This window comes from Cetorhinus maximus, chromosome 14 (genome assembly GCF_964194155.1).
Source record: "Cetorhinus maximus chromosome 14, sCetMax3.hap1.1, whole genome shotgun sequence".
In the NCBI taxonomy this organism is placed as follows: Eukaryota; Metazoa; Chordata; class Chondrichthyes; order Lamniformes; family Cetorhinidae; genus Cetorhinus; species Cetorhinus maximus.
The window spans coordinates 112,243,819-112,269,406 of NC_135892.1; the positions used below are offsets into that span (position 1 = coordinate 112,243,819).

General features: G+C 41.8%; 1 protein-coding gene across 3 annotated transcripts in view; it reads right to left on the reverse strand.

Annotated features, from left to right (window-relative positions):
• Window positions 1-25,588, reverse strand: part of col12a1a (collagen, type XII, alpha 1a) — a 273,614-nt gene that overhangs the window by 189,624 nt on the left and 58,402 nt on the right. For 2 of the 3 annotated variants that reach the window (XM_078557491.1, XM_078557492.1), the window contains exons 13-20: window positions 17,905-18,174; window positions 16,657-16,923; window positions 15,607-15,799; window positions 8,304-8,428; window positions 3,518-3,667; window positions 3,275-3,394; window positions 1,753-1,917; window positions 640-786 (exon numbers count right to left, since the gene is read on the reverse strand). In XM_078557491.1, coding sequence (XP_078413617.1) covers window positions 640-786; window positions 1,753-1,917; window positions 3,275-3,394; window positions 3,518-3,667; window positions 8,304-8,428; window positions 15,607-15,799; window positions 16,657-16,923; window positions 17,905-18,174 — 1,437 coding nt within the window. The remainder of the gene's footprint in view (window positions 1-639; window positions 787-1,752; window positions 1,918-3,274; window positions 3,395-3,517; window positions 3,668-8,303; window positions 8,429-15,606; window positions 15,800-16,656; window positions 16,924-17,904; window positions 18,175-25,588) is intronic. The other variant, XM_078557493.1, reaches the window with a different exon arrangement.

The following is a 25,588-nucleotide window of genomic DNA, read 5'->3' on the forward strand; positions in this document are numbered from 1 at the left end:
ATTAATTGCAAAAAGCTTTTGGACATTCCGAGGCTGTGAAAGGTGCTTTATAAATTCAAGGTTTTTTTGCTCGCCATTGGGAAAAAAGGGCCAAAGAATGAAGTTAGATTGCTCCAGCCTCCTCCTCTCATGGCATGTTTGGGTTCGCTTTTTATTTCAACATCAAGTGGGGCTTCCACATCTAGTTCACCACTAATGCTGTCTTGCAAGGACTTGACTTCCTCAATCCTCCTAAATTTTGCTAAAACAGTGCACAAAGGAATTTGGTAGAAGCATTATGTGCGCGCAAACTATCTTTTTTTCTATGTGGCTCTAAAGGGGAAGGCCAGGACAAACATTGCTGCACTTAAAACGGCAAGAAAGTACACAGAATAAAGTTTTGTCATTATAAAGGCGCCAATAATAGGTAGCAGCTCATCACTCCATTGCTCCATTTTGACTCCTGAATCTAAAGGGAATTGGATAAGTACTTGAGAACTTGAAGGACTGCAGGGCTGTGGGGAAAGAGCAGAGCAGTGGGATTAACTAGACAGCTCTCTCAAAAATCTAGCACTGGCACAGCAGGCCAAATAGGCTCCTTCAATGTATAATTCTCTGCACAGTGCTTATTAAAATCAAATATCAAAAGATATTTCATACCTTGTCCCTTCACACTGTTACAGAGGTTCGTGGTGAGGTCATCAACAATTTCAGAAAGCAGGGCAAAATCAGCCACGTTGTACATATGGGTGCTATCTGGATAAGTCGCAATCATTTTCAATTCAGCTTCATCAGCATTCTTAATACCTAAGAAAGAACATCAGGATGGACAACAATCAGTACACAAGAGAGATACAGCACGATGACTTCAAAAACCATCCATTCTGTCCTCAAATTTTTCTATCCTCTTTCCTCACCTAAAATTTCTTCAATCCAGCTTTTGTCCTTCCATCTTTTGGTTCTGGTGCTCTCCATGTAATATCCCTTAACCGGCCCCAGTGCTCTGGAATTCTCTTCCAATCACTTTCCCCACCTTCAAAAGTCTTCTATCAATCTTCCCGGTCACCTCCTGTCACTTTTCTCACACTTCATCCTAAGTATGTACCAGCCTGCACCTCACCCCACCGGCAACACCCTCCCACCAAAGAAAAGATCACTCAGACATTTTTTTTTTAGCTGTATTAATAAAAACAAAAGCTCCTGTTGTGGATTTAACATCTTCCCCATCCTCAATTCAATGAAATGCCTGAGAGGTTACGAATATTGAGGGATGTTTTCTGCTGCTCAGTATTCAGAGAAGAATTGCATATCTAAAGTTATATAAATATGATTTTGCTATAAATCACAAAATTTGTAAATCACCCCCATTGCAAAGTATTTTTGTTATGAATTAATACCACTAGTACTAACTTAGATGCATACGGTAATGTAACAGTTATGTTACTGGACTAGCAATGTAGAGAATGCGAGTTTAAATCCCACCAAAGCAGTTTCAGAGTTTGAATTTAGTTTTCTAAAAAATATGGAAATAAAAACTACTATCAGTTAAGGTGTCAGATTGTCATAAAAACTCAACTGATTCAGGAGTATACTTTAGGGACACAATGTTAATTTAGACGTGTGATAATGATATTGCACTGATTGGTCAAATTCAGAAATTGGGCAGCCTGTCACACAGCCTGCTCTGCCCAGCTTACTTTCAATCCCCTGCATACTTTTGTCTCCCCTGTCCAGGTTCTAGAGGACCCTCCATTTCTCACCATGTCAACTTACCAACAGCATAGAGCTCCACTCCGATGTTTTTCAGAGTCTCTGAGGGAAGGCCAACATCATCTTGTGACTTGCCATCGGTGACGAGGACACCAATCTTGCGTGCATTCGGCCGAGCACCTGCATCAGGCTTGAAATTGTTTTGCAATATGTAGCTGAGAGCCATGCCTGAGACAAACAAGGAAGGGCAACTTGCATCAATAATTGAGGGAAAATCCTCTGAGAAATAAATTTATGATGGTAATTGGTTGAAGGCATTGACTAAGGAGTAGTATTTTCACCCCTGAGTTATGAGGTGAAGGGTTCAATCCCTATGACTGTAGGTTAGAATATAGTCTCTGAATATTACATTGACAGCCAGTGGGGGATTCATGTCCGGATGGAGTGATCACTGTTCCCAACTCTAAGGCTCTCCACCAACATGAGAAATCAGTTCATGAACAATAATCCCAAATGTTTTCTTTCCATTGAAAGATCTGCTTAAACTCCATTGAAAGAAGATGGGAACAAAATTCCCATACAAAACAATATTGGGCAGGTTTCTATTTCCGTTTACTTCAATGGAGAGAGACTCAATTAGCTCATGCTCTCCCACATGTGAATTTTCAATCCTCAAAGAAAAATAAACATCACTGTTTAATTTCAATCAAATTTATTATAAGGTTTCCTATAGAAGGTAAGAGGTGAAAGGAAATCTCCACTGATTTTGTACTCCCGAACATCGAAATTTAGTTAAACATTTAAGAGTTGCTACCTTTCATTTATGTTAAAGGCTGCCATCTATAAAACCCAATATCAATTTCCTAAATCTGGAGAAATCATGATAAATGTTTGTCATTTCTTTAATTTTTAGAAACTTTGGGGAATGGCCAATGGAATATGAAAGGGTTATGTTAATAAATTATGTAGTAAGTAAAGAAAGCTTCAACTAGAACCTATTTAGAGTCCTGCATTCAGTTCTCAGCACTAGCCCCCGGAGGATATTTTGGACATGGAGGGGAAACAGATGCCAATTCAACAGAATAATTTAAACCTTTCAGTTCTGGTATTATGAGGATGGGTTGCACACACTTGGCTTGTATTCCCTTGACGATAGAAGATTAAGGATGATCTAACTGAGGCATTTAGAGAAGTTGATAGGGTTGATAGAGAGAAACTATTTCCTTCGGTGGGGGGAGTTTGGAACAAGGGGCATAACCTTAAAATTCGATCTAGGCCATTTAAGGAGTAAAGTCAGAAAGCATTTTTTCACACAAATTATATTGGAAATGTGTAACTCTTTCCCCTCAAAAAGCTGTGGACATTGAAGGGGGCGGGAGAGTCAGTTGAAAACTTCAAAACTGAGGTTAGATGCTAAGTATGAGTATTAATTAAGACTTATTGAACTAGTGCAGGTAGATGGAGTTAAGCTACAGATCAGCTATGCTCCAACTGAAAAGCAGAACAGATTCAAGGGGCTTAATGGCCTACTCCCATCCCTGTGTTCCTAAAAGATCATCCGGATACGCAGTATAAAACAGCTTACCTGTTAGGGTGTTGCCGCCTTTGTAAGGTAAAGCAGCTACAGCATCCAGTAAACTTTCCTTGTCCTTGTACTGGTTCAGGTTCCACTCAGTCCTTGGATCTCCGCTATACTGGGCCAGACCTGAACATTCAGAAAGGGCAGTGAGTTGTGGGTTTTTTTTGTCAATTTGGTAGGGGAGGGGAAGAGCGGGGAGGGAGATGGGGAGGCAAATTGACAGATTGACAGCTAACTGGGAAAGCTTACCAAACTGTACTCTTCTTGGACCGATATCGAAGACTTGAACCAGCTTGGCAATGAAGCTTCTGATCTGGCGGAAGTTAAGTCGCCCAATACTCCATGATCCATCCACAAGCAGCACGATGTCAGCAGCTGCCTTGGTGGTACATTGCAGCCCTGTCACAGTGGAAAACAGTTACCTCAAGGAACAAATTTTTGATGCAAACTTTTAGCCTACGTTTTAAGAAAGAAATTTGTATATGTTAAGCAGCACATTCTGGTTCAGTTATTTGACAATGAGACATAATCAACAAAACATAAAAGAAAATTTGCATTAGAATATGGCTAAGCAACAGAAGTAAATATAGCGAGACTTCACTGTAATGCTCACCTTTGCAACTAACCTTAAGTAACCTCTATAGAGTTTGGGAATGAAACCAGAGTTAAAAGGTGCAGTGGCTTCATGACAATAGGTTGACCAAAGCTTTTTTGGTTTGAGGAGGGAGCAGAGCTTTATACCACTTTTGCCACACAATGCATGAATGACACAATGACATATTTTGTTGCGGTTCACACATTTGTGTCACATGTTTTTAAACAGTCAGAAAATAAATTTTAATGGCTACTTTTTGAATGAAGATTGTGCCCCTTTAAAGCTACATCACCGGACAATGGTAGATATTTACAGGGTAACTCCAACACATAGCTACAAATAATATATTCCAAAATTAACACTCAATTTAGCTTTTTGAATTCGAAATTTTGTAATTTTGAACGTTATTTATCTATTATTCCAATATGTCAAGCATATTATAATGCAATATAATGAAATGGACTGTTGGTATAAATCAATTGCCAAAATTCCCCAATATTATCTTCCCTGATTACAGCAACTAAACTATGAATGGCCTTGGAATTCCATCTTCCATGCCAGTTCATTTTGGATAAGGGCTATTACTTTAGATAGAATATTATCCCCTTAAGGCTCTCCTGCTTAAAGTCACCCAATGCTTTTGAAGATCTTTCAAATTCAATACCAAACATTTATTGTGTCCAATCCCAAACCAAATGCTGTAAGAACACCAAAATAGAGGGAAATGATGGTACATCAAATCACATACTCAATTCTAGCAAAGCAAACTACAGGAAGGTTAATATCATCACATGTAAATGTTCATGATTTCAGAACGAAAACACACATTACAAACTAAAAACAGCATCCAAGTTTCTCAATCTCGATTATTCGCCTAAATGAACTGAAATTTGAAACAACTCCCTTTAGAGGCAGAAAGCTCCAACACATGGGAAGAAAATGCAAAAGATTGTATTGCACAAACGCCAAAGACCACAATACACAGAGGAGGTTTGAAAATAATGTTTATTTAAATTTGTAGTTTGCTTGCGTCTGTTCCAACAACACTTTTGTTTTTTTTTGCAGGTTTCATGACAATCCACGCAATCGCTGGCTACATGACATGCAATGATTGCTGGCCTTTGGCCTAATATGTACTCTTCTTGGTAAGTTTCAGAAACATCCACTCTGTATTTTAATATGTTTCTTCCACGCTCATGTATGACTCCTGCTTTCAATGGGCGAAATGCGGTAAGCGAGTACACAGTGCTAGCTGTAAAATTAAAAGGGAGTGGGAGTGGGGGAGGTCCTCTTGTAAATGAACATCAAAAAGTAATATTTTATGGCATCACAAGGGAAGAAATAAGTATTAATTAGAGTTGCTGATCCATGTGCGATATATATACTGTGCATGATCATGACTGGAAAATAAAGAACAAGTTTATACTTTGAAGCAACAAAAGACATCTTACAATGTATACAGAGAACTGGAAAAATAGCTACAGTGGTAAACTCTGTGACAGTATATGATCAAACTTGCAAATTTCCCACATGAACACTTAGTACACTCATCTTACATTTCTCTTTGTGTTATGTCAGTTCATTTAAAATAAACAGGTTAATGCTTGAATATAAGTAAGTCAGAGAAGAATGTAGTCGGGGAAAGTTCACTGCTCCAAAGATCGAACGTTCTACTTTTCTGAGTGGAAACTCCAAGACCTACATTCAAATGAGTCTATTATCCTTATGTTACAAAGCCTTCACCAGTAAGCCCCAGCATTGGCCATTTTTAAAGAAAGCCTTCCAATAATAAAAGCAAAATGTCCTAAGTGGTTTGGTTTCCTTTTAATTAGAATGTTTGCATTTCATTAAATTTCAGTGCAAGACAAGTAGTTCCAGATCCATGGCAAGGAAACTAATGGAAGGTTTAAATGCTTAAGTAGCTGAATGACAAACTACCTTCTCCTGTCCAAAATATAACGGCATTACAGCATGAAATATTTGTGCTGTGAACATTCGCTCAGTCTACTGCTGCAAGTGTGATTTAGGTTGTTGGCCTCTGTGAATCTTCTCTTGGTTTACTGATGTGGCAAAGTGACACATGTTATCTGCTGTTCTATGTTGTAGTTTAGAACTGCAATGGGCAATGTTACCCAAGGAAAATAATTCTGACATGCAATATCACAATGTTATGCCTATGAAATATGTGTAATATTTTCTAAGAGTCTCACAGTTAGTATGATATGGTTGAATATAATAGTCTCATCTGACTTTGACAGTTAGAGGCAATTAATTTTGCAACTGTCCCATTGTCACTTTAGCAGTCTGAGGTCTCTGCTTACTCACAGAATTAAATATATTAAATTTAACATAATTTATTTTCTTCATGACAGTGTTGTGAAAAATGTCCTGGGGTGCCTGCTTAATACACTTGGCCAGAAATTCTGCTCTGAACAAGGATTCACATCTGCGTTAACACAGTGCAGAGAGGAGATTCATATGAGTGTATTAAATGTTCACAAGAGATCATAATATATACCCTAGTCTGTGGGAACTCAATTTCATACACACTCACCATGTCCTAGCCTTATTACTTAGCTGTCATTAGTGACAATTCAACTTTACACTGACAGCCCTCAGGAACTCCCCACAGGCAGTACCAAAGATGACAGCAGCACTCTCTAATGGTATATCAAGGTCCAGCTGGCCTGATGGCCATTGCTGAGAGCCCTAGCGTTTGGCCATCTCCCAGGCCATCACCAACGCTCACTGTAGCTAGCCACCAGGAGGCAGCAAAAACAACCCAGACATGACTCTCCTTGTCATTTTGCTGTACAACACCTCAGCTCCTGTTCATTATCCAAATATTCAGTTCAGAATCTGAAATGAGTGGGACTTGACCCTTCCCTCCCCCAACCTCAGAGATCCTTTTCCAAGGGAAACTCTTTCGAGTTACCAACAGTCACAGATTGCAATTCTTTCGAGTACAATCACAGTTCTTGGTTTTCCAGGAGTGGGACATCAACCCACAACCCTCTGATTCAAAGGCGAGGGTGCTATGAACTGAGCCACAGCTGACACCATGAAATGATTGGAATCAGTACTCATTTATATTACATCCAACGTCAATTAATTAATTCCTCTTGGTAACTAAATGGACTCAGGAGTCCACCAGATTCTAATGGCTGTTGATCTGAATCAGCTGATCTCAGATCGGGGTGGTAATTTAGGGGGAGGGAGGAGTTTTGATTATCGTCTCCACCTATCGTGGCCCATTAGGAAATAGATTGTTTTTTAGAAAAAAATTCTCCTTCCTGGAAACTCATTCTAACTCCTGTTCATGACAGGCTTTCCCTGACGGAGAATCTGGGTGTGCCCGTGCGAATCTAGGGTTAAGATTGCATTCAGGTCCCGGAGATGTCACTGGAATCTGATTTTGCATATGTAAAGCAGGACAACATTGTCTTTTCGCAGGTGTCCATCAGGATCAGGACCCCAGAGGAAGATCAAATGGGGTAAGTCACTTGGTTGCATTTTAACTGCAACCCCCCAGCCCCCATTCCAGTGGGGGGGGGAGGGGTGTGGATGGGCACTAAAATTCCCACCAAATTATCTAGGCTGGCAAAATAAGTGGTTGGGCAGTGATTAGTGGAACCAAAGCCCTGGATTGCCTTTGGGAGAGATGGGAGGAAAAATTGAGGATTGAGAATGTATGAATAGGGATCAATTTTTTAATTGTTTTCACATCTTTTTTTAGCTACAACAGACATCTGGAGAGCGAGGAGCAACTGCCACAATAACAAACTCCAACATTCTCCATGACCTATTTACAGAAAGTATTGAAAATATTCCAATGTTAAATGAGTGAAAGCTTTTGAGGTGAGGTCAGTAGCAAATTTTAAAGCTGATATTGATAGATTTTTGTTAGGTATGGGTATTAAGAGTTACGGAACTAATAGAGTTAAGATACAGATCAGTCAAGATATAATTTTATGGCAGATCAGGTTCCTGGGAAGGAGATCTTGTGGCACAGTGGGTAGCTTCCCTCTCACTGAGCCAGAAGCTCCAGTTTCATGTCCCACTCCAGAACTTAATGGCCACAGAAGGTGTGTTCATAACACAGCCAAACAGGTTGATTATCAACCTGTAAATCCTTCCGATGTGCCTCTGTCAGGCGGTAAGAGTGGGTGAGAATGCTGGTAGCCATGCTTCTTGCTGAGTGAAGCCCCTCAAGCTATAGCTTCAGGCTAATGACCTGTTCCTGGAAAAACAAGCTATGGAAAGCAGACGTAAGCATGTGCTTTGTCTGCATCATGTGTCTCTAGATGCAACAAGTCGTCTAAATCAGATTTAAGCAGCTGAATGACCTCCTTATATTCCTGTTAGCACCAGTGCTTAATATGTCACTGCTTTGGAGAGAAGCATTATGTTAAATCACTGATCAATCAGTACAATCGTTACCTGACGGTGCCAGAGGCACCTCCAATGGCGCATCAGAAAGGGTTGTCTGCTCTTCCCCGAGAAGCGGCAAACTTTCTCCACCTTCAAACATTCCGGAAACTGCCACTTTGTAGGTGGTGCCAGCTCTATAAATGCAAAAACATAGCCAAGGGTATCAGCTTGACATCATTGTTGGTATAAAAATGTTTTTTTTTAAATCAAAATGAAGCATGTCCCTGCAAAGCAACACCTATGGTCCCTTGTTAATAACACCAGCAGGAAATGAGAAAAATAAACTCTCATTTAACAGGAAGTCCCTCTGTCATTTCAATTCTCAATCAGAGCATTTGTTGTCTTACTCTACATTGTTAGAGTTAGTGTTCACTGGAACATTCCTCATAGCAGCCTGGAACATTTTTTGTGGGGTCAAGTGGGGTTAGGTCAAGCAGAAATGGACAGTGTCCCAACCCCTTTCCCCCACACCCACCCCACCCCTGCCCCATGCATCTTCCTCCATCCGCTTTACCTCTGAACCCTAGTTCAGCTTGCTCATGGAACCCTTGGAGCTTCAGAGCATTTCACTGGAGCATTATTGGACAAAATTGAACACCGAGACAGACATGGAGATATTAGGACAGATGACCAAAAGCTCGGGCCAAAGTAAGTTTTAAGGAGCAACCTAATGGAGGAGAGAGACATAGAGAGAGAGATGGAGAAGCTTAGGGAGGGAATTCCAGAGCTTGGGACCCAGGAATCTGAAAGCATGACCACCAATGGTGGAGCGACAAAAATTTGGAATGAGCAAGAGCCCAGAATTGAAGGAGAGCAGAGGTCTCGGAGGACTGTGGGGCTGGGAGGGGGGGTTACAGAGATAGGGAGGGGTGAGACCAGTTGAACACAACAATTAGAGTTTTAAATTTGAGGTGTTGCAGACTGGGAGCCAATATAGGTCAGGAAGAACAGGGGCGATGAGCGAGAGGGTTTGGTGTGACTTAGGATGCTGACAGCAGAGTTTTAGGTGAGCTCACATTTATGGAGGTTGGGAAGGCCGCCAAGAAAATGTTGGACTGCTTCAGCCTGCAAGTGATTTGGTCATGAATGAGTGTGTCAGCAGATGATTTAAGGCAGGGGTGGAGATGGGCATCATTGCAGAAGGGGAGACAGGCAGTCCTGGCAATGGAGTGGATATGCGGTCATGAGCTCAGCTCAGGGCCAAGTAGGAGCAGACTGACAAAACAAAGAGTAAGAGGAATCATCCTGCCGGAATCAGATGGTTAGCAAAGCTTCATCTGGATGACAGGCTTTCATATGAGACATGCAATGGCTTCACATTGAACTGCTATGTATGAAGAACACAATGAGGATTGCATTAAATATCTTCCAGGCAGTCTGTATCTGGTTCCCTTTAATAGCGCTGAGTGTCTTTGATTGACAAACTATTCCAAATGGTTGCAATCAAAAGTGCATTAAGCAAATGTTTAAATATGATAACTCCCTCATGAGCGTCAAAATCTGTTTCAGACTTTACCTTCCCCACTCTATCAAGTAACAAGTAACATAGTTAAGTAAATAAATGGAACACTGATATCTAATTGCACCGATGGGAGGTGACTCAATTCTAAAGTAATCTGAGGTAAAAAAAAATTAAAGGATGAAGCAAAAAACGAAGTATGAAAACAGTTACATCATGGCTTAATGGAAAACAGATAAAGTAATCTACAAGCATTTTCTTCGGAATAAAAGTAGAGGGTAGCTACATCCCCTGATTATCCATGGGCCGCAGTTTGAGCGGGGATAAGCTGTTGATTCAGCTGCCATGGCACACGGGGCCCTTGTGCTCAGGTGGAGTGAAAACCAAAGGCTGGCAGAAAGGCAATTCGGTCAACCAGATCATAATGAAAAGAAGATGTGAGCTGCAAAGAGGATAATGCAAACCAGCCCACTGCATTTCCCAAACTGGGCTGCAATCATTCTTTCATCACAGTCACTCCTTCCAAGTCAGTAATGATGATTCTTTCGGTTTCAGTCCATCGCTGCTGTTTTATTATTAATAATAAGGGGGGAAAAAATTATTCTTAAGCTTTCCAATCTCAAAAAGGGCATCTGTCCTTTTCTGAAGTCAGAGACAGCAAGCTCAATTACCATGATGGTGTTCGCAAGAATAGCATCCAGCATTGGAACCATTGAAAACCCAAATTTGGCAAAGCCAAATTACATCTCCTTGCTTAATCTCATTTCCCCCTTCTACCCCTTTCCAATCTTGGTGAACAACTGCCCTTAGCTCGTCACTCAGAATTGTCCATAAGAATAACATTTAATAGAGCAAATTACACAAGTCCCAGCCCTTTGCCTTCCAACAGTACACATTTGGAAGAGCTTAAAATGCCGAATTTAAAAAATAAAAGATGCATAAAAATTTAAGGTTCCGCATGAGTAAACAGAAATCGCCTGAGATTTCTGACAATTTGTAAATGAATCCTTATTTTCATTGAGGCAAATCAACAAATCATGTCTCAGTAGCCTGTTTTTACTTCCCTTATAAATACCAATTTCCAAAACTTGGCCCATTGATATTCGGGCACAAATCCTACCATCAAATTACTACAAATGGATATCAGAAAATTAATAGGCCGCAATAACCGCACAGATGGATTCAAATGGTTTATGTGCAGAATAATACATTAATGGCAGTGAGTTACAGACTGGAATTTAATCAAGGGGTTCAGGAAATGTATTAAAATGTAAAAATGGATAGCTGGAACTGGGTACCACAGATTGCAGAATATATTTAAGGCAGAGGTAGATAGATTTGTTATATGCAAGGAGGTGAAAGGTTATCAGGAGTAGGTGGGAATGTGGAGTCAAGGTTACATTCAGATCAGCCATGATCTTACTGAATAGTGGAGCAGGCTCAGAGGGGGCTGGGGGGGCCAAGTAGCCTACTCCTGCTCCTAATTTGTATGTTCTTTTGTTCATATGTTCCCCCACCTGAATCTGGGAGCAAACATTTAGGCCCAGATTTTCGTTACAATGGAAAGGCTCTCCGTCATGGTGAAAGTCCCAGAAATGGATGAAAATTCTAAGTCCTACCCCCAAACCCGGCATTTCCCAAAGTTGCAGGGGCGGGACTGGAATCAGACCAGGGTTCACCCATGCGCGATTTGCGGAGGTAGCTGGCCATTTAAACCACTAGTTGTGTCCACTGAAGTGGGATTTTGGAAGGTCAGGAGTATGAAACCCAGGTTGTGCAGATTAGACCAGGTAAGACAAGGTCTGAACTTGGTGGATTCATTTTTTTTTTAATTCATTCACGGGATGTGGGCTTCGCTGGCTAGGCCAGCATTTATTGCCCATCCCTAATTGCCCCTTGAGAAGGTGGTGATGAGCTGCCTTCTTGAACCGCTGCAGTCCATGTGGTGTAGGTACACTCAAAGTGCTGTTAGGAAGGGAGTTCCAGGATTTTGACCCAGCGACAGTGAAGAAATGGTGATATATTTCTAAGTCAGGGTGGTGAGTGACTTGGAAAGGAACTTCCAGGTGGTGGTAAAAGCAAAATACTGCAGATGCTGGAAATCTGAAACAAAAACAGAAAATGCTGGAGAAACTCAGCAGGTCTAGCAGCATCGGTGGAGAGAGAAACAGAGTTAACGTTTCGAGTCCGTCTGACTCTTCTTTAGAGGTGGTGGTGTTTCCATCTATCTGCTGTCCTTGTCCTTCAAGATGGTAGTGGTTGTGGGTTTGGAAGGTGTTATCTAGGGAGCCTTGGTGAGTTTCTGCAGCGCATCTTGTAGATGATACAAACTGCTGCTACTGTTAATCGGTGGTGGAGGGAGTGAATGTTTGTGGAAGGGGTGCCAATCAAGCAGGCTGCTTTGTCCTGGTTAGTGTCAAGTTTCTTGACTGTTGTTGGAGCTGCACTCATCCAGGCAAGTGAAGAGTATTCCATCACACTCCTGACTTGTGCCTTTTAAATGGTGGACAGGCTTTGGGGAGTCAGGAGGTGAGTTACTCGCCACAGGGTTCCTAGCCTCTGACCTGCTTTTGTAGCCATAGTATTTATATGGCTAGTCCAGTTCAATTTCTAGTCAATGGTGACCCCCAGGATTTTGATAGCGAGGGATCCAGTGATGGTAATGCCATTAAATGTAAAAGGGCGATGGTTAGATTCTCTCTTGTTGGAGATAGTCATTGTCGGGCAAATGTCTGGTGTGAATATTACTTGACCCTTGTCAGCCCAAGCCTGGATATTGTCAGGGTCTTGCTGCATTTGGACATGGACTGCTTCAGTGCCTGAACATTGTGCAATCATCAGCGAACATCCCCACTTCTGACCTTATGATTGGAGGAAGGACCTTGATGAAGCAGCTGAAGATGGTTGGGCTGAGGACACTATCCTGACGAACTCCTGCAGTGATGTCCTGGAACCAACATGATTGACCTCCAACAACCACAACCATCTTCCTTTGTGCTAGGTGTGACTCCAACCAGTATTTTTTCCCCTGATTCCAATTGACTCCAGTTTTGCTAGGGCTCCTTGATACCACACTTGGTCAAATGCTACCTTGATGTCAAGGACAGTCACTCTCACCTTACCTCTGGAGTTCAGTTCTTTTATCCATGTTTGAACCAAGGCTGTAATGAGGTCAGAAGCTGAACGACCTTGGCGGAAGCCAAACTGAGTATCAGTGAGCAGGTTATTGCTAAGCAAGTGCCACTTGATAGCACTGTTGATGACCCCTTCCATCACTTTACTGATGATCAAGGGTAGACTGATGGGGCGATAATTGGCCAGGTTGGAATTGTCCTGCTTTTTGTGTACAGGACATACCTGGGAAATTTTCCACATTGCTGGGTAGATGCCAGTGTTCTAGCTGTACTGGAACAGCTTGGCTGGTGGATATTTGTGGGACCTCCTCCACCAGTGAGTTTTCTAATTGTCCACCACCATTCACGACTGGATGTTGGTTGTGGGATCGCTTAGCTCTGTCTATCACATGCTGCTTATGCTGTTTGGCATGCAAGTGGTCCTACGTTGTCGTTTCACCAGGTTTACACCTCAGTTTTAGGTATGCCTGGTGCTGCTCCTGGCATGTCCTCCTGCACTCTTCATTGAACCAGGGTTGATCCCCTGGCTTGGTGGTAATGGTAGAGTAGGGGATATGCCGGGCCATAAGGTTACAGATTGTGATTGAGTACAATTTTGCTACTGCTGATGGCCCACAGCGCCTCATGGTTCCCAGTCTTGAATTGCTAGATCTGTTCAAAATCCATCCAAATTCGCAAGGCGGTAGTGCCATACAAAACAATGGAGGGTATCCTCAATGTGAAGATGTATCTTTGTTGTCACAAGGACTGGTGGTCACTTCTACCAATGCACATGGACAGATGCATCTGTCAGGTTGGTGAGGGTGAGGTCAAATATGTTGCCCTTTTTGTTGGTTCCCTCACCACCTGCCACAGACCCAGTCTAGCAACTATGCCTTTTAGGACTCGGCCAGCTCGGTCTGTGGTGGTGCTACCAAACCACTCTTGGCGATGGACATTGAAGTCCCCCACCCTGGATACATTCTGTGTCCTTGCCACCCTCAGTGTTCCTCCAAGTGGTGTTGAGCATGGAGGAATCGATGTGAGAACTCCCAGGGTAACTCCCTCCCGATTGTATACCATCGTGCCACCACCCCTGCTGGATGGATGATGATGGAGGTGTCTAAGGTATGATTCTGTGAATATGACTATGTCAGGCTTGACTCATCTATGAGACATATCTCCCAATTTTAGCACAAGCCCCCAAATGTTAGTAAGGAGGACTTTGCAGGGTCGACAGGGCTGAGTTTGCCGTTGTCGTTTCTGGTGCCTGGGTTGATGCCAGGTGGTCTGTCCGGTTTCATTCCTTTTTATTGACTTTTTTGTGGCTTGATACAATTGAGTGGCTTGCTAAAGGGCAACCATATTACTGCGGATCTGGAATCACATGTAGGCCAGGCTAGGTGAGGATGCCGGATTTCCTTCCCTAAAGGACATTAGTGAACCAGATGGTGACAATCGACAATCGGTCATCATTAGACTTTTAATCCCAGATTTTCTATTGAATTCAAATTCCACCATGCAGTATTTCCCTGGGTCTCTGGATTACCAGTCCAGTGACAATACCACCATGGGCTAGTGCTTCTCAGCAATTTGCCCTTAGGAAGTTCGGACTGACCACACTGTCTACAAACTACGGAATGGACTGGTGGGAATCTATAGGAACAAGCATCTGGTGCCCCCCGGCAAGGACGAAACACGAGACAGCCATCCACACAAACTGCAAAGACCATTTGTTTCCAAGACAGTGTATCAACAATCTTTCTCTCCAAGGACAATCGCACAGTCGAACAAGCTGACAAAGGGGTTAGTCACAGTCCCGTCTGGAAATCTTCAAGACCCAGCTTTAGATTATTTCCATTTAATTTTTTTAATTATCAGGGCTACCACCTCAGCAGCTCATGGCTGGTTTAGCTAGCGCTACCCTTATAAATATTGATGGAATACGGATATTAGTCTGTGATAATGACACAACTAAAGGAGAAACAGAAACTATAACATCACAAACAGCCCATTACATCATTCCTGATCCTTTTTTGGGCTGTTCCATCTCATTTTTGGTGGGTGGAAGACCTCAAAATCTGTATCAAATATTCTTAACGCAACACAAAGAATATCCACAGGACAAACAACAAAGCCCATCCCCACACCAAAATAGTCAACAATCATGCAATGCCGCCAACTGCATTCGAATCAAATTTAGAAGGTAGCACATTATTAAACACTAAGATAAAAGCAAAAAACTGCGGATGCTGGAAATCCAAAACTAAAACAAAAATACCTGGAAAAACTCAGCAGGTCTGGCAGCATCTGTGGAGAGGAGCACAGTTAACGTTTCGAGTCCGCATGACTCTTCAACAGAACACAACATTATTATTTTAACATTTAACATTATTAAACCTAATTGAATCTCTTTACAGATTTCATTTTTTTCTAAAAAGTGTATCAATACCCTGAGCGTTTAGTTCCAATTGTGTCAGTGCAGAGTTACAGAGGGGAAACCAGTGTTCCTCCTTGAAATCAATCCTGGTAGCTTTCATCTATCTTATGGCAGTCAATCAGTGGCAAATACTCCAAAAATGGTGATCTCAAGATCATAATTAAATCTCTCCACTAAAAATCTTTCCAGATCTTCTCTTAAGGCTCATGATTTCGCCAATACAATGATAGTTGTGCAAACTTGCTCCCAGCTTCCTTGCTACTTTCAAAATAAAGAATATTATCCCAATGTTGTGTTTACCTCAGCTCTTCCAGTACCACGGTTGTATCATATGGTCCCAACACCATTTCACCCAGTTGTTCTTCACTTCCCCATGGGTGGTAGATGACTTTATATCCTGTGACCTCCCCTGGGGATGGTTCCCATGTCACTCTGAAGCTAGTTCGTGCAGGTTCAGAGGTTTGTAAGTTTTGGGGAGGTTTGTATGGTGAGGCTGATGGAGGGGAAAAAAAATCCAATGTTAGTAACTGAATTTCGCCTCAAACATTCATCAAAGAAACACAGCTCACTGAATATCGATGTATGAAAATGCAGAAAGGAACAGACTAACTCAACACCCCAGACTGTCCCACAAAGTTATGAAGCCTTGTGCAACACGGTACAGAATCTTCCCCACCCGCCCCACACACTGGAAGAGACAGAATCAGATAGAAACCAAGCCAATTTATTCTGGCAGATCTGAAGTGAGTGGTTAAGACACTTTCAGGTGGTTAGGAGAATTCAGAGTGGCAGAGTTTGTTTGTGGACAATGACCTCCTTTCAATGCACTTTAGAATAGGGTATACTATTGGTGATTTTAGATGACAAATGATTAATGCATTTAAGTTGTTTCTGTTGTAATATAGGAGGAAATGTGACAACTCAGTTGTTCACAGCAAGCTACCACAAACACCATTGTGGTGATGACCAGGTCATCTGGTTTTTTTTTGTGATTAAGACTAGGAATAAATATTGGACAGGACATTGAAGGGAACTCTCCTACACTTCAAAATTGTGCTGTGGGATCTTTTACATGCACCTGAGAGGACAGATGGGGCCTCAGTTTAATATCTCCTCCAACCGAGCAGCACCTCCTCAGTTCTGAAGTAGTGTCAGCTAGGTTGTGTGTTCAAGTACTTGGACTGACAATGGAATATTACTCTGGAATAATAATATCATAGAGGTGTAATCCCCAGAAACAGTATATAGCAAAAATAAACTAGAAGAACTCAGTGATAACTGCTGATAGGGATCATCTGCTAAGAAACCTTTTAAATCTCAGTGCAGGTGGTTCAGATACCACTGCCTCACCTGTAGTTCCTTGACCCGATCGTAATTTTCCTTCTCCTTTTCTGTACATAGGGATCACAGAGACATTGTATGTTGTTTGGGGACTAAGTCGTCTTAGGACAGTGCTGGTCAGGTGAGGGGGAACCTTGGTGGCAATGGCCCTGCCTCCAGTGACAGGCCGGTAAGAGAGTCTGTAGGTCACCACACTTCCTGGAGCGGGATGCCATTTCACACGGAGGGTGCTGACCGTTTCGTCTGATATGATCACTTTCTTGGCCTCTGGTGTAGCTGTTCAACAGCAGAAGAGAAAATATTGTAGTTGCTTTTTTTGATTAATCATTTTGAAGTACCTTTGAAGTGTAATCGCTGTTGTAATGTGGGGAAAAGAGGCAACCAAATTTCTGACAGCAAGCTCCCACAAACAGTCGAGATAAATGACCAGATAATCTGGTTTAGTGTTATTAGGTAGAGGATAAATATTGATTAGGACACTGGGAGAATTCCACTGTTCTTGTTCAAAATAGTACATCCACTTAAGAGAGCACACTGGACTTCAGTTGACTTCAGTAAAACTCAGGAAAGATGTAAAACAGACTACCAACTTGCTATGGCACATTTTATCCAACTGTGCAAGGTTAAAATCTACCCTATTCTGTTTATTTTAAGTGGATTGCTCTTAGCTGCTCAGCAAGTTGATACAGTTAAATATTAATCATAGACGAACCTACATGTCAGGAAGATTCCAAGGTAAATAACTAGTCACTGTTGAGTTGGTTGATCTTAGCCAGCTGAGGGTCAATTCAGCTCAGGGAAACCTGAATTATGAAGGGGAATATCAATGCTAGGACATGCACTCCTAATTACTACTCAGCAATCCCCTTGCAGGAAGGCATATGTGTGCATTGTGACATGTGTAGACAATGCTAGACCCCTGGCTGTGATATCACATGTGACTGCAAAATTGCCAAAGTTTGGTCTGACCATTGTGCAGGTTATTGGAGGATATATACTGTCTATCAGACAGGACACAAGAAAGGAGTCAGCATTTCAGGATTGGGGAGGAAGTTGATGACAGAGAAGAAAGCAGGATAATTTTTCTCATGGCAGTCAAATTTCAAGACTTTAGTGGTTTACTGGACAATGAGCTTAGGTATCCTAACTTCAAAAATATGTTTACAGGTCGGTATAAGAGCATTGGAAACTTGAAATGGATAGAACTCTTTATGGTATAGAATGGAAGGATTTTGGTCTTGACAGGATTTACTGTACCATCAGTAGTCTCCTTTCCCTCAAGGGGATTTCCTTCCCCACTGCCATATGAAGCATAGACCATGATCTGGTATTTGGTTTCTGGTTGCAGATTCTCCATTGTTGTTTCTGTTCTGTACCCAGGGACCCACTTTTCTCCACTATCATCGTCATAGAGAGATTTCCAGGTGATACGATAATTGTTCACATTGCCTGGAGCTGAGGTCCATGAAGCGTCGATTGTGTTTGACGTGATGTTTTCTGTCACAAGGTTACCAGGAGAACCACGCTCTAGGAAACAAAGAGATTGGTGCAAAGTCAGTTTCAGATCAACAGTTTTTGCATTAAGATCAAAATGTTTCACATCAGCTGTAGTACTCCTTTCACTAGTCAATAGTTAATAGGGTAGATGGGGAGAAACTGTTTAACTATGGGCGGAAACTAGAGGACACAGATTTATGGTTGTTCGCAGAAGAGTCGGGGAGGTGAGAGTTGTTACAATCTGGAATGTGCTACCTGGAAGGGTGATGAAAGCTGAAATGATCTTGTTCATGCAAACTGCCTTTGCACATTTAGTTGTGTCTCGACAAAGTGGTTATTTGGACCTGAAGGGTTTATATTTTTTTTATTGTGAGAGAAATCAGGCCCTTTGTCCCTGAAGGTAGCAGTTGGATCAGGTTTGCATGTGTGTGAGTAAAACAGCAAGAAGAAAACATGGAACAAGAAAGGGCTTTGTGGTCCAATAGTTCTGCTGCTTCCATATACAGTTGTTCTATCATGGATTCTACCCAACTTGTTTAATCTCCGAGGACAGCTTCTGCAGTCCTTCTCCCTGCTAAGATCAAGCAGCACTGAAAGATGCCTAGGCAATTTTACATGCTACATTACTCATTCCTGACTGGTGGCCTTCTTTGGCCAAGTGATGTCAACAGCTCAGGAACCAGTGCATTCCAATTTCTCCCATCCAAATGTAATTATCCTTAAATGCGCAATTCCACTAATCATTCGTGCTGTTCCTTCTTAAATGGCAAAAAGTGTATCTGTGTATGGGAGGGAAAGTGGTAATTTGAACTTTGTACAAAATGGGTAATAGTGAATTGCCAGCCCCTTTTACTATGCTCCTCATCCATTGGCTGTGGAGCAATGTAAAACAGGCTGACAATTTACTATTCACTGTCATTAAAATCTTGTCTGAAGTCAAGATCTACCTGCTTTGTATGCAGATGCCTGTCTGCGTTGATGTGAACACGCACATGTGCATGTTATCTGCCTCAGTTGGTTCCACTACAGCCTCTGGGTTTATAGTCCCACTCCAGAGAACTGAGTATCTTCGAGGCTGTTGCTCCTGTGTGATACTGAAGGATTGCTGCATTACTGTGATATTACCTTTGCTGTAAGGCTGGGAATGGTGGAAGTGGGAGATGGTGGGGCTGCTTTCCTGGAAGCTGGTCAAAGAGCCTTCTTCATGCAAAGCAACTGGCATGGATGGTAAGGGGAAATAACTCATTAAACCGTCAAATCTTACAGTACTGAAGGAGGTTGTTTTGCGTATTTAGCGATTCTTTGCTATATCAATTAAAAACTAATTTTGGAGCCCTGTTCTCTCCCCGCAATTCCTTAACCTTCTTCTGCTTCAAGTATCCCATTTTCTCTCAAAATTGACACGAACTCAACCAATCCCTGTGGAAAGTATTCAGCTCAATAACAAAATAGCAGAAAAACGTCTTCCAGGAAAAATAGAAAGATGCATGCCCTGCACAATAAAACATTACGTTCCTCCCACAGTTATACTCATTGGGGCTTTTTGAAACAGCCCAATTGAGTCCTTTCAGTTCCCCCTTCCTGCACAGTCCTCTTATCACCTAATGATGGTCCCTATCTTAGTTCACCTGCCAAAGAAACACAATCTTATTTTTGTTTATTTTCCGTGTCACATTCCCCATTTCCCAAACCTCACCCCCAGTGGTTCAAATATGTTCATCTCTCCACGCCTCATGTATCTCTCTATTGTTTGCAAGCACCAAACTGTGAATATATATGAGGTATCTGTGCAGATGTTTTAGTTGGTCTCAGTGGGCCCTAGACGCAGGAGCCAATTTAATATAACATCCAGATGGCAACCAATATATATTTAAAAAAGAGTGCCTGACTAAAGTCCCACAATGCAACAGTCTCCCTATGACTCCCAGGCAAGAGGTCTCACTGTGTTACCTTCAACTATTACACATTAGTAAGCTGCCTTTGAATCTGATTGAAGTTGGTGCAATGTTTTATATTTATTTCTTTAAGCACAATCCATATTAAGTTTAAAAGCCATTTTCGTCAGCACCAGCCCTAAGCTTGAGCCAATAAAGGGGAAGCAAACAAAGAAATAGTTATGGGAGGTAAGTTATTATTTTTAATAACACAAGGGCTTTTTTCCAAAATAGGTTTCGAGCCTGACTTTGATTTATTTGAGAAAAAAGAAGCTGCCATAATATCGCTCCTCTTTTATTTGTGCCCTGATGTGAACCTGTTTTGCCTCAGTTACCGAGACAGAAGTTTTATCTATATGCTACTTGTGTTTAAACAGAATGTCTTACCAAAGCACAAAGTCCCAAAGCACTTCGTCAAACAAATTCTGTTTGAAGAGACTATTCTCATACCAAGCCTTCATAAAATACTGGTTATGCCTCAGTTGAAGTAATGTGTCCACTTCTGAGCACCACACTTTAGGAAGGATGTCAAGACCTTGAAGAGGGGGCAGAGGAGATTTACCAGAATGGTAAAAGAGCTGAGGGACTTCAGTTATATTGAGAGGTGAATTGGTTTATTCCCTGGAACTTTGCAGATTGGGAGGTGATCTAACTGTGATCACTTTGGGAATTGTTCTCCTTTGAGCAGAAAAGATTAAGGGAAGGTTTAACAGAGCTTCAAAATTATGAACAGTTTTGATAGAGTAAATAAGGCAAAGCCTTTTCAACTAGCAGAATTCTAAATAGCCAGAGAATAGAGATTTAAGAAAACTGGCATCAAAACCAACAAAGATGAGAATTTGTCTTTTTACACATCAATTTGTTACAATCTAGTATGCGCGGCCTGAAAGGGGGTGGAAAACAGATTCAACAGTAATTTTCAAAAGATAACTGGATAAATACTTGAAAAGGAAAAATTTACAACAATTTGGGGAAAAAAAAAGAGGGGGAGTAATTGGATAGGTTGATCAAATGAGTCTGAGAACCTTAGCTGTGTCCTTAGTTGAGAGAGCCAGCAATTACTTTTCTGTTGAGATTTCTGTGGGGTCATGAAGAATTATGCCATTTGGTGTCAAGGTGAGCTATGGCGATCAGAACAATGCAACACTTTAATCCTTAGTTTTATGGAGCTGGCCTCAACCAGTGAAGTGCTGGAATGTACAAAGTGCTATAACTGGGCTGGGGATCATTTGAAAAAAGTATCAACTAACCAGCCTGGAAAGTTCACAATGTGGATATAAGGCAAGAACTCATCAGTGATGCTCCCTCCACTGTTTCTGACTCTTAAGCCCCGATTTTAACCTGACCTCCCTACTTGAACATGGTGTGGGGAAGGATGGAGTCAGATGCCTGATTTACAATGCAGTTAATTTTAAGTTCCACTGAACAGATCAGACGAAGAGGCCAATGGATTAGCTTCCCAAAGGTCAACAGAAGAAATGGAGAAACATAATGACGAGGAGTTGAAACTATTGAATATTGCTACTTGTGGAGTCATTCAGAATAATTGTGTTGACCTTCGTGTTCACCCATGAGAGTGCAAAGTATCCAGAGGAATGAACAAGCCATCGTCAAGATCTTTGTCATCTTTGATAAGACTAAAGGATGGAAATCCTTAGGTGTACATCTGTCCAGTAGAGAGATGGAAATGGCAACTGTGGATGGGCGGTACTGTGTGGGGTTGGAGGGGTGGGGGAAGAGAATATGAGGCCAAGGCAGTGGGGATAAACAAAGTTTGATGCAAAGGAACCAAAACCTTAAATACAATGCAGCCCGAAAACCTAGCAAAACTGAGACAAGGTCCCAACCCCCAGCTGATATGCGAACCTTTAGGATGTGTTAACTCGGCCCCTTCACATCTTGCAACTCCCCATCCAGTCACAAGATGTGATTTTGAGAGAAACCATCTGCTAGGAAGATTAGTCTGCACTTTCACAGAATTTGAGTACTTAATGGTGAAATATTTTGTCTGCTGAGCTCATTAAACTCCCCAAGGCACGTTCCAGCATTTTGACGGACTCTGCTGCAAAGCCCACTTGGTTTCTATACTTAAGCCATATGCTTTCAACTGAGTAATCCTGGCCATGACAGTACACAGTACTGCAAACTACATACCGTTATGACAAGACCAGAAGATATTTATTGTTTTAACTTCAGGAGATTTATATACTCCATGGAAAAGTGGCAAACACACAAGGATAACAATTTTGTTTGCCCAGTTTGCATGAACATTTAAATTTGCGCTTCTCTTATTTTTGGTCAAATTTCTTTTTGACCCCCAGCTTCCATCTGTTTGAGAAGCCAGGATTGCCATGTAGCAGTAGAGAGGAACATCCATCATGCCATTGATATATCCAGGGGACTGCACATAATCTCGCTTCCCCTCTCTTCGGCCAGTGTCAGAACTTTTATTGCCAAAAACTGATTGTGTTATTTGAAAGGAGAAGCAATAGTCAGTTGTTGCACTAAAATGGTGTTGGCTGGGACTCATTTGGGAGCACACTTGCTTCAGAATCAGGCAGTGCATTCCAGATCACTGTGTAAAAAAAAAATCCTCTTCTTCTCCCCTCTGATTTTGATGCCAACTATCTTAAATCTGTGCACCCTGGTTACTGACCTTGCTTCCAGTGGAAACAATTTCTCCTTACTTAAGTTACGTAAACACTTCATAACTTTGAACACCCCTGTTAAATCTCCACCTAACCCTTTCTTCTCTAAGGAGTGTGAATCTTGAGTGATCAGCAGTAGATCACTCCTTAATCTCCTAAACTCAAGTGAATACAAGCCAAGTTTATTCAGCCTGTACTCATAATTTAAATTTCTAAATCCAGTTTCTTTGCATTGAACTAGAATGGTCCATTGTCAAGTAGCTGATAGAGAGGGAGAGCGTGACAGGGACTCAGAGAGAGACAGACAAAGTGAAAGAGAGAGCAGGAAAGAGGCAGAGAGAAAGAAACAGGGAGAATTATCTCATCATCCAGAAAGTAAAATGAAGCAATGCTTTTGTTTTTATCATTCTTGGAATGTGGACATCGCTGGCGAGGCCTGTAGCATTTTATTGTCTACCCCAAATTGCCCTTGAATACTTGGTGGTGAACTGCCTCCTTGAACCGCTGCAGCCCATGTGGTGTAGGTGCACCCAGAGTGCTGTTAGGGAGGGAGCCCTAGGTTTTTGACCCAGTAAAGGAATGGTAATATAATTCCAAGTCAGGATGGTGTGTGACTTGGAGGGGAGCTTTCAGGTAGCGATGTTCCCAAGCATCTGCTGCCCTTATCCTTCTAGTTGGTAGCGGCTGCAGGCGCTGTTAGGTATTGTTGAAGGAGCCTTGCTGAGTTGCTGATAACTCAGATGATGACATGTGACTGTATAGCAAATCTATTTTCCTCCCTAACCATAAATTGGTGAAACTCATTTATTCATCTTAAACATCACTAATTAAACATACTCTAAATTGCAGTCCTGTACTCAACCAACTGAAATGCTCAGTGCTATTAAGCCAGTTATAGTGTAATATTTTAAATTTGCACAGTTTTTCTACTTTTCTTTCACTCTTTGTACCTCTTTCTGTGCCAAACACTATTTCTGACCAAGAGTTGAACCAGGAGACCTGAACCTAGCTCCTACCAAAGCCATAAGTACAAAAAACACCTAGGGCAAGCAAAAAGTCATTCAGCCCATTAAATCCAATCCACCCAGAGTTTGAGTCTATTATTTCCTCACTTTGCCATACACTTTTGATTTCCTGCTTTAAGGAATATTATATACTGTCATTGACCTCCTGTGGAAAAAGCCCCGATGGTACTATGAAATAACTCTACAAACCTTAATCCTGCTCATCAGCAGATATCGAACAAGCTAAATTTAAAGCTATTGATTGACTTTGAATCAACAATCTGAGCATTTTTCCTTATCTTCCCCAATCCTGGGGAAAATGCATTTTTATAATCTCTCACTTTGCGTGGGGTTTGTGAATTTTTATTTTACATGTGCTGTCATCCTGTACTTACTATTTATTCCCACCTCCGCCATTCCTTTCACTGGCAATTATTTCAGCTGTACAAATGGGCCCGGGAATGGCTCTTGGACCAGGCTTTCCCTCGCTGCGAGATAAACACCTGATTATCACTTGCTGCCACCACCACCCCCCCACCACACCCCCGCTGTAGCACTACCACTGAAGCTGAGAATTACCTTTAAATTGGAACCACAGGTGTCAAGGTACCATGCACCATATTGGGACACAGCAGGTTGGCAACTTTCTGTATCACTATTTTTAAAAATTTATTCTTGGCATATTGACGTTGAGGCTGGTATTTATTATCCATCCCTAGTCATCCTGAACTAAACAGCTTGCCGACCACTTCAGAAAGCAGTGAAAACGTCAACTGCATCAGTGTGGGACTGGAGTCACATATAGCCTGGATCAGATAAGGGCATTAGTGAACCAGTTGGGTCATTTTTACAGATGCCAGGTTTCTTTTTTTTTAAAATAAAAGCTGAATTCAAACTCTCAAAGTGCCAAGGTGGGATTTGAAGTCACAATCCCTGGATTATTAGTCCAGGTTTCTAGAATCTAGTCCAGTAACGTAACCACTGTATTAAGTTGTGATTATGGCAGCAAAAGGGAAAAAACAGGCTTGTGCGTCGTTCAAGGCTAAAAACATTCAGCCACCCCTTTTGTGAGTGCACAAGTTAGTCTGCGAAGAAACCGCATCAATCCTTACATTCAATTTATCCGAGGTTTATCGAGTGCTTACAATTAGGCTGTTAAAAGGGGGAGTGACATCATAACCATTAGTCAAGAGGGGAAAAATGTAAAACCGTTCCATTTTCCATGCTGGCCCTAGCTATTTAGTGATCATTCCATAATTTGCAAAATCTTGCCGAGATCCCGAGAGGCTATACGCTGGAGTCGGTTGAAGCTCCTCTTAGTTCTGGTTTTGCCAGCTGCAATGAGAAGGATGACTCTCGATCCTGATCTCCTCATTCGACAGCATTTTGCCAAAAAAAACCCTTGCAGAATCAACTCTTCTTGATTCAATTTTTTTTGAAACAATGCAGACAGTGCTTTCCACATTTCAGGGTCAAGTCTTGAAACACAGATTCCCACCACTTCTCTCCGCGCCCCCCCACCACCAGCACTCCTACCCTTCCCACCTCCTTCCTTCTCTCTGCGGGATGATTTTTCGCAATCTAATTCTTCTGAACAACTCACTCTGTATAACTGAGTTCTTTTATAAACATTCTGATTTCTCTCCCAATGGTGCTGACAGTTACTGAGGTTTCCTTTAAGATACTCCCTCTGTGACTTCGGCCGAGTTGCCATTCATCCAAATTGCTAAGTCCAAGCCCAGGTATTAAGTTTTAGCAAAATATTTATTTTCTATTCTTTATTCATTCTGGGACTGTGGGTTTGTTGGCATTTATTGTCCATCCGTAGTTGCTAGTTTGATGCAACTGAGGGGGACTT